The sequence below is a fragment of the Cicer arietinum genome, chromosome 6 (genome assembly GCF_000331145.2).
Source record: "Cicer arietinum cultivar CDC Frontier isolate Library 1 chromosome 6, Cicar.CDCFrontier_v2.0, whole genome shotgun sequence".
NCBI classification, from domain to species: domain Eukaryota; kingdom Viridiplantae; phylum Streptophyta; class Magnoliopsida; order Fabales; family Fabaceae; genus Cicer; species Cicer arietinum.
Window position 1 is genome coordinate 369,536 of NC_021165.2, and position 9,728 is coordinate 379,263.

The following is a 9,728-nucleotide window of genomic DNA, read 5'->3' on the forward strand; positions in this document are numbered from 1 at the left end:
GGAAGATAATTTGCAAAATGCCTACCAAAAAGTAAAAAAAAAAATAATAATAATAAGAAACTTTTAATGCATTATCATTAATTAATATGACAATGCTAAACATATCGAATATATTAGAAGAGAGAAGATGAAGTTAAAAAATGTTACTTGTGAGCTACTTCATGACAACGTTGTGCAACTATGTTAAAAGTTGACAAAGCAATACTTCTTTGCTTATCACTTCCTTTATCCTGAAAGCAGAGAGTTGGAAAACATTAAATTAATGGATTATAAGGGTTTCCAAGACAAAATAATATGTGTACCAAATAATTGAGCTAACTCAGAAATAACTACAATTTGTTTCTCAATTTTTGTCCACTATTATTTTGTAAAATTTTGTCAACCTTTAAAATTATATATATATATATATATATATTCATCGAACATTTTTCTAAACAAAATACCCTTAATATTTTAAATTTTAAATTTAAACTAAATAAACATAACACTTGTCAAAAAATAAATAACGTGGAACAACATAATAATAGAAACTTCTTAACAACAAAGTATTTTTAAAATTCAAATTTAAAAACATATAACATGAATATTGACACTAAAATTGAATAAAAAGATATTATCAAAATATCAAATATTATTTTAAAAACATAATAAATACATATACACTATGAAACACAATAATAAACATATTTTGTTTTTGTTTTGAAGGGAAATAATATAAGGGTACTCTAACCCAATACAACAAAGAAGAAAAGGAAGATAAGTAATAAATTAAAGAAGTACAAGTAAGGGGAAAACAAATAAATAAGACACTAAGTCGACCACCGAAGATTGTTCACGAATAAATGTCCTCGCCACAAATCCTAGAAGGCCAAGGGAAGGTTGGGACATGAAGAGAATCAGCGACAACGAACAAACTGCACTAAAGTGGCTAGCAAGTCAAACTTAATTAGGACGAATGTGATACCCATTCATACAAAGTATACGAGGGTTGGGATCTCATCTAAGGTCATATGTTGAAAGCTCAACCACCAACAACTCTTTTGAGAGAGCCTCATAAGCTGATTTAACAGTGTAATGGCCGCTAGTATCGTGAATCCAGAACCATTGAACGTCAACCATAGATATCAACAAGCATGCAAGAATTTTGTATAAGTCTACCAATAACTGTTGTTCCCAAACGAACAATGCTTTCCTCCAAGTAATATCCCATATCCAGGATCCATGGTCCCAACGTCTTGTGCTGGAGATCGTCGAGTCACTGTCACTTGCAATCAAAAGTCCCAAATTTTTAACCCGAGACCACTCGCTTGTTTAGGTTTACAAACATCATAGCAACAAACTCAGGCTATTTTGGCATATCCTTTGGAGTTACCCTAGAGAAACCTTCTCAGAATTTGGATAATAAGCTTTTAGACCTTCAAATGCATCTTGAGAAAAGATAGATAAAATAGGAGAGTGTTATTAAGGACAGAGTTATGTAGAGTAATTATCCCTCCAAGGGTAACAAACTTATTCCTTGAATGGCAATGCACCTATTTTACAATTCAAAAACCAAACTGCCATTGTCATAAACGGTTCATCTACATTTACATCTATTAAGCAACTTTTGTAGAAGTACCCGCAAGCTCAAAACTTCATAGGATTGTTTTGAGTGATCGTGTATTATACACACTAGCATCCCCTATTAGTAGAGTAAATTCTTGTACTTTTTTTTTTAGCCCTATACTGCAAAATGAATTTTTATCTCTTCATAGTATTTTTTTTAAGACCCTATAATACTCTAAAAAAAGGAAAATTGAACCATGTACAATTAGTCTGTATGCATATACCCCTGACCGGCCCTACCTAATAATAGCAGCTTCAGAAGAAAAATCTTAATGACAACATTCCGTCCAAGTTAGCATACTAAAAATATATGGTAATTTTTCCACGGATATTGAAATCTAGCATTTACCTGAAGTATTGATAACAATTTGCTTATTACAGTATTCGCATCCTGGTACGATGCTAAGCTTTCTGGAACAGTGTTCTTTAAAAAGAATAACATTGCTGAGGCAGCTTGTTCCTAGAAAAACCACGTAAGATTATTAAACTTTAAGACATGTTTGAAAATGTGGTAAAGAAAGACAAACTCATATTCTTTCCGTGAGAGAGAAAGGTAAAGAATGGAAAGCGTAGGAATAGAAACAAGTTGCATATAGATACTGTTCATGCTTCTCAAGCATTGCCATTGTTTACTCCCTAAGCATTTTAATTTCAAAGAAAAACAATAGGATTAAAAATTATTATTCTGCAAATTGAGGTTTTAGCTGCAATTACGCTGCAAATTTTTACATTCATAAAAAATACAATCTAAATTGCAATTATTATTCTGTTGCAGCAGAGACTTCAAAATTTTACAAATCATAATTTAAAACCATAAAAAAATTAATATACTCTAAATACTTTTTCTAGTTCCAGAAAAAGTATCTTAGTAGTTAGTAAACTACAGTTACACCCTTTACAAATTCAAAGTTATAATATATATATATATAATATAGACCTCCTTAAAGAATATTAAAGAATAGTATATTTTACAATAATAAAAAGTTGAAAATAAATATAATATTTTATTTAAATTTATTTAAAATAATTAGATCGTCCTTTAAATTAAGACAATATAATATTTTATTAAAATTTATTAAAAATAGCTATGTTGTCCTTTGAAAAGTATGATATCAGATACCTCATATAATAACTAGTAAATGTAAGATGTGGAAGGTCATAGTTACATATTCACAGACACATAATTAAAATGTATTTGGTGGCTAATCTTGCACTTGTTGTCGGATTAGTTTTATTAATACATTTTGCTTGATTAAAAACAAATGAAAACTACCCCTCCTTTGATAAAGGAAAAATAAATAAAAATCACCATCAAAGTTTAAATAACATTTTTATCATGTGTTGATGGTGCACTATTTTCATAATTATTTTAAAAAGAGCATTATTTAATGATAATTTATACGTTTTAATAATATTTGATCCCGATAAATATATTGTTTTTTGTTTTTAGTTTTAGTACTTGTATAATTAATTATCTTTTTAAATATATTATTTTACTATTGCTTTTTAATATTTTATTTTAATTCCTGTATAATTTGTTCACAACGGAATAAGTCTCTTTAATTTAATTTTAGTTTATCTATATAAAGTCTAAAATAAATATTACAAGAATCAATTTCAATTTAAATAAATTTTTCAAGAACAAAATTAATGAATTTTTTATAGGAGCTAAAAACAAAATATGATAGTTCACCAAATGAACATGTAAACATAAATGATTTATTATTTTCACAAAGATAAAAAAACTAACTGAAATTATTTGCTGTTTTGGTCGAAAATTTTAAAAAATCAAAAGGTATCTATGTTGGAGGCAAAGTAAACAAAGCATATATGTTGGAGGTGAAAGAAACTATTTATGGATTATGGAAGTTCTAGATTAAGGAAAAAAAAACAGGTTTTGCATGATACCAAATAGCTTACAGTGAACATCTACTGTACTATACCTTCACTTTGTTGTCCTGATCACTGCCAAGTGCAATGGGAAAAGCCTGCACAAACCTATGATGATAAAGAATTTGTGCTACTTGGACAAAGCCTATAGGCATCTCCATCAAACTAAAAGCTGCCAACCGAACTTGAACATGGGAGTCTTGGAATAACTTCAAAATTTTGTTTACCATTTCTGCTAGAAAATTTTCCATCAATACCTGCACAAATGTATGAATAACCATATCTAAGTCAAACTGAACCGTCACAAAATATGCAGTGTGAGTCAATAAAGTTTTGTAACCTACCACTACGACAAAAATTCCTGTACAAATTGTTGAGTTAGCACTTATGTGCAATTAGATAGGTGCAGTTAGGATCAATTCAGAGTGATCCCAACTTTGCTTTTCTTAAATAAATGTTTTTCCAGTGGTTGTGTTGTCGTTGTATTATCTTTTCTTTTAGTTTGTTTTTCCTTTCTTGGAGTATTTCTTGTACTCTTTGTAAAATTAAATTTTTTGAGTATTTTCCAGGTTGGTATGCTTTGGTTTCTAATATAAAAATTTTGCCCTTAAAAATTTCTTGTACTCTTTGTAAAATTAATGTTTTCAGAAGAAACAACAAATGGTTCATCACTTGCAATAGAAGACCGTGTCATGTCATCCAACCGCAATATTATGGTTGCAATAGTTTCTACATCAATCTGCAATTTTCTTGTTTTATAAGATAGCGAGTGCAATAGCTGCATCAGATTGCGACCAAACAAATGAATTATATATATATAATGCTCAACAGTTTATACAAATTATTCTTCTATCTTTCTTTTTCTTTATATTATATTTTCAGACTGTAATTTAAAAGGTTTGAGAGAGATTTTAAAAGGAAAGCAAAAGATATGTGGTTTTGGAAATAAATAGTAAATAAAAGTATTTGATCTTTCCGTAATTGATGCAAATAAAAAATAAATTCACTCTATAATTATCGCAAGATGCATGCAATAGTTGCAGTAATGGCTATATATGTTGCGTTTGCAGCCGCAGTTTTGTACAATGAATCAAAAGGAGTAAAAACATTATAGTTTTCAATGAAATCTTAAGTCATCAGAGTGGTAGAATGATAGATAGAGAAAAAATGAGTGTTTGTGCAAGAAGTAGTATAGTATCCTATTATCATATGCATGGTAAATCTTAATGCAAGAAGAAGTAGAGTAGAGAGTAGAGAGTAGAGTATAGTTACGATGAAGTAATCACCATTTCGTCAGAGTACTCTTTGGCAATGACAGTGAGCAATGTAATTCCTGCATGTCTCGTTTTCCAATCTGTGGACTCCAAGTAATTCGACAACATTTCATAAGCAACAGCCACAACTTTACTCCCTCCAAGTCCAACACAAAGCTTCTTCAAACACTTTATTCCAAATTCATACACATCATCATCATCATCATCTCCTCCTTTTTCTTCTTCCAATTCATTGTTACCGTTACCGTCATCTTTAACGGACAAAACTAGCGTCTTCATTGGAACAATAAATAACCTAACCACCGTCTCATACGGAAGATTAACCAGCGTCTGCTCACATTCCTTCAACTCGGTCATCGCGAGAACCAATTCAAAAGCCAAACGATGCGTTTCATCTCTAACGCCGTTATTCTCCGCGATTTGTAGTGCATCGAGAACCATATCACTCAAGTAAGGCTTCAACAGAACAGGCTCACAAGAAACAAGCTTAACCAACTCCGCAAACGCGTTTTTGAAATAGCTTCTTTCGAAGCTATGTAACAGTGCAAAAACGCCAACCATCATCGCTCTTAGAAGTTCGTGAAAAAGCGGTGGATCGGAAAACAAACGGATTAAACTCACAACTGCTCTAAACGACGCTACTTGAACGTCAGGGTTACGAGAAGAGAGAGAAGATAAAAACGACGAGTGAAGAAATCGAACTTTGTCGGTTAGAGTTTTGTAAATTATTAAACGACAGTCGTTTGAGAGTGATGAGAAGACTAGAAGCGCGAATTCGCGAATTTTTTCGTCGTTTGAATTAACGGAGTTGAGAAGGAAATCGAGGATTTCGTGCCATTGTTGATGGGATTGATAAATAACGGAAACGGTTTGAGAAAGGATGAGTGACGCGAGTCTAAGGACGTGGGTTGAAGTTTCTTCGGTTAGATAGTTTATGAAATGGGCCTGTAGGCGTGATTGGGCCTGGGGACGTAATTTGGGCCAGAGTTGTGACGGTTGGACGAAAAGAAGAGCGCGTGCGGCATTTGTGCGCGTGTAGGTTTCGGGACTGGATGTTAGAAGAAAAAAGAGCTTGATCATGAGGAGATCGGGGTGGTGGTATTTACAACATTGGAGAAATGTGAGTGCTTGAGATTTTTGTTGTTGTTGGTTTTGGTTTTGAGGAGGGTTAGGGTAAAGATGAGAGAAGAGTGTTTCCATGGCGGTGTCGTCGTTGGAACTTAGGACCTTAAATGTTTCGGATTGTAATTCCACAGAGAATTCAGATTCCATTGCAAGAATGCAATTAGATTAAGGGTTTGGTTTGATGTACGTAGGTGAGTGAGTGAGGATGGTTCTTGGCTTTCTTTATTTTGGTATATGCTAAAAGGAAACAAAGCTTAGATGAAAAGAGAGAGAGACACAAGAAGGATATGTCTGACGGCTGAAAAGGAAGAATAAATAACATTAAAAAGACTCGTAACTCGAGTATGATACGCTTACGCTAAAAGCGGGGACTTTCACACATCATCACACATCCCTCTGCAACTCAACTCCAGTTACACTCTTTTTTTATTAGTTCCAAGTTACACTCTTGCTCACAATTTCTTCTTTTTTGAAAAAATTAATTTTTTTCCATTTATATATTCTATTTAATATCTACACATTTTGTTTTTATAAAATAGAAGAATCTTTCTATTTTTACACACAAAATTTAAATTATACGGCTGTAAAAAACTACAATTTAGATTATAGTTTATTTTCTTTATTTTTTACGAGAAATTAAAATTATAATTAATTCACATTATTTGTCATTAAGCGTGATGATTTGGTTTTATAGAGTTTTAACGGCACGAATTGAGTCTCGTGCATCTAAAATGGTATACGAGGTTTAACATTGAATGTTAATTAATAACAAACGTGGTAGGAAAAAGAGATGAGTTTTGTTGTGCCACGCGCTCTTAGGTGTATAGATGGCCATTAAATATCTAATTTCATAATAAACTTTTCAGTTCAAATAAGTGTATCCGCTCCGAGTCATCATCCCTTAATTTCTTCACACAACATGATAGGAATGAAGTGTTTGAAAATAGATAATGATCCAAGGTTGGTATACACTCCTCGCAAAGGATATATAACACACTACTCCTCCATGAATTACTGTCATTCTCAGATATCCTACTTATCTCTAAAGCCTTAAAATTATGGAGTACATTTTTTAAAGCAGCGTCTTAATATTTCAAAATAATTATGTGTTTTAGTTATTTTTATTAATGAAATATTTGTTAAATAAATGGTTCTGTTGCCATGTTTCTACTTTCTAGTATAACAACTATTCTCTAACAAAATAGCACGTTCGCTTACATGATCTATTGTTCAACTACACGTGTTAACAAATTGTTTCCATATTTTTAGTATCTAGTATAACAACCACTTACTTAACTTTTTCATCTCTTGACTATCTCTCTTCAGTTACCGAAATCCAGCAATATTCGAGGAATAGACTCATTGAATTTTCTACTCCCTCTCACGCTATGTATATGAGATTAAAAATAAAAATAAAAGGAAAAAAAACAGAACCGATTGAACAGAAAATCATTTACTTTTCAAATCTTCGTTTTTATCTCATTCATACAAGCACTTCGCATTTTTTCTGAAACTGAAGAATAAAATTATTGAGATCTTCCTAGATTATTTTACCTGTTTAATATCTTATTTCACTATTTTATTTTGCAGATTGATTGTTCATTAGTTGTTCGTGGGTTGCTACAGACACAACTTTAACAACAATGGACTAGTAATCCTAAACCATTAAAGATAATGCACATGAAGAGTTGAAAAGAATGTTCAAAACAATAGAATTAGTTGTGTGAATAAAACAAAATAAAATAAAGCCCTAGATACGAGGATATATACACACACTGTACACCACCACATTTTGAAAAAATTGTTTCGAACTTGAGGTTGTCTGACATATGTTTGATGAGGTAGTCGTCCGGTTCGGTTGGGTATGGGCTTGTAATCGTAACAAGAAATGGAAAACATTCTGATTTTTAGAAACGACACTGAAATGAACCGTGAAGCTGAAAGAAAAAATAAAACTCTTACTAACTGTTTGTTATGTTTTAAATAGAGAAAAAACAATTGAAGTTGTGTTACTTTTGAACTTGGACTATAATAGCCCGACTCTACTCTTATTGACACTATTAATCATGACTTTCCTGTCCCCTTTTCCACCCATCGAAAATAGCTATTTTTTTCTTTTCATGGGAATCAAACCTGATATATGGAGATAAGTATCACTGTCTATTCATTCCTACTACCAATTGAGTTGTAACTCCTTTTTTTTTTTATAACAATCTGACCCTTACACCATTATGGCACTGTTAGTCACGATCTTCTCGCCCTCATTTTCACCCATTAGACAAATGAATGGTAGTAGGAACGAATGGACAGTGGTATTTATCCCCCACATACCGGATTTGATTCCCACATAAGGCAAAAACTCGATATTTTCAATGGATGAAAAAGGGGCGAGAAGGTTGTGACTAATAGTGTCGATAACGTCAAGGTTCGAGCTATTACAGGGAGTGTCTGGCTTATGTCATAATCTATGATCCTCAAATGAGTTAAACTCGCTATTAGAGCCTATTAATGTGTATTCATTGGATATCCAGTGAACAACAACGTGTATAGGTTTTATGACATAAATGCTAACAATTTGAATAGTACCGCGAAACGTTATAAAGAGAACAATTTAATTTGCGACTCAACTCATTAATATCATTTGTGACTGAAAATAATTTTTAAACAATTTTTTAAAACTCAAAATCAATGTGAAGTAATTCAAAGCACATGTAAGTGAAGTAATTCAAAGCACATGTAAGGGTAAACTTTATCGAAAAATAGTTTATATGAGAAAATCCCACCAATTTGATCTTGGAATTTCTCAAGGTCCACTTTACAAACTTTCATCCAAACTTCTACTTCTTTAGCCAATACTCTTAAGGATTCAAATAGTAGAAATTTGCCATGGTACAAATAAATTATACTCTCGTCTCTTATGTTGACTATCAAATAGTAGGATATAAAATGGTATATTCACGTGCTTTGAAAGTAGGACGTAAAGGTGAGGGATAAGGGTGAGTGGTAGAAATCCTTAATAAAATGACTTGGTATTTAACATTACACTTGATATTGGATTCGAGAAAAAACAGATGAGTTTCTATCCTTCTACAAACGGTGAACAACCATATCCCAAAGAAAACAGCCCAATGACTATGTAGTAGGCTAACGTCATTACAGAGATCCCCAGAAAAATTTACTTAGAATCGATAATACTAATGAAGAACTCATTGACACAGAATAGAAAAAGTTATAATATTTTATTCCATTTTTATCATTATTTATAGAAATATATTTTAGAAGAAAGAAATTTATTCATAAAAAATAATATAATATAATTCTGTCAAAATAAATAAATATATAATATAATAAATATACATACATCAAATACATTTTCCTAAAAAAAGTATATTAAATCTGTTTTTTACTGAATAATAGACCTGTTAAAAATGTATGACTAATGTCAATAAAGAGAGAAAGACTTCATGTTATCGAAGCTACCAAGTATAGCAATACACCACCAAACAGAGCATAACACCACCAAGGAATTCTAACAGGAACAAAAAAAGTGATTAAGAGTTTGTGAATAATTATTTGGTGCAAACCTAGGTACGCCTGAGTCGGTTGCTCGTTATATTAATAACATGTACTTATTTGGTATTCCATAATTTCTTAATAAAGTAGATCTTACTTCTTTGATGTATGTCGACCTACTAAGTGAAAATGTACAGGAGACACATGTCCACTTAACGAAGAAAACGCACCTCCACGTTGTATTCGTCGACCGACACATACGCAGTTGACAAAGAAAACTCACTTCCTTCTCGTCTGTGTAGTATTCATCGACCACCACCA

At 31.8% G+C, this 9,728-nt stretch overlaps 1 protein-coding gene across 1 annotated transcript in view; it reads right to left on the reverse strand.

Moving 5' to 3' along the window:
• LOC101495469 (uncharacterized) overlaps window positions 1–6,158 on the reverse strand; it is an 8,709-nt gene extending 2,551 nt beyond the window's left edge. Inside the window, exons 1-5 of the mRNA XM_073369910.1 lie at window positions 4,782–6,158; window positions 3,549–3,752; window positions 1,955–2,065; window positions 148–230; window positions 1–21 (exon numbers count right to left, since the gene is read on the reverse strand). The exon at window positions 1–21 is cut by the window's left edge and continues 2 nt beyond it. Of these exons, the coding sequence (XP_073226011.1) occupies window positions 1–21; window positions 148–230; window positions 1,955–2,065; window positions 3,549–3,752; window positions 4,782–6,041 (1,679 nt within the window). The 5' untranslated portion in view covers window positions 6,042–6,158. The remainder of the gene's footprint in view (window positions 22–147; window positions 231–1,954; window positions 2,066–3,548; window positions 3,753–4,781) is intronic.
• Window positions 6,159–9,728: the final 3,570 nt, after the last annotated feature.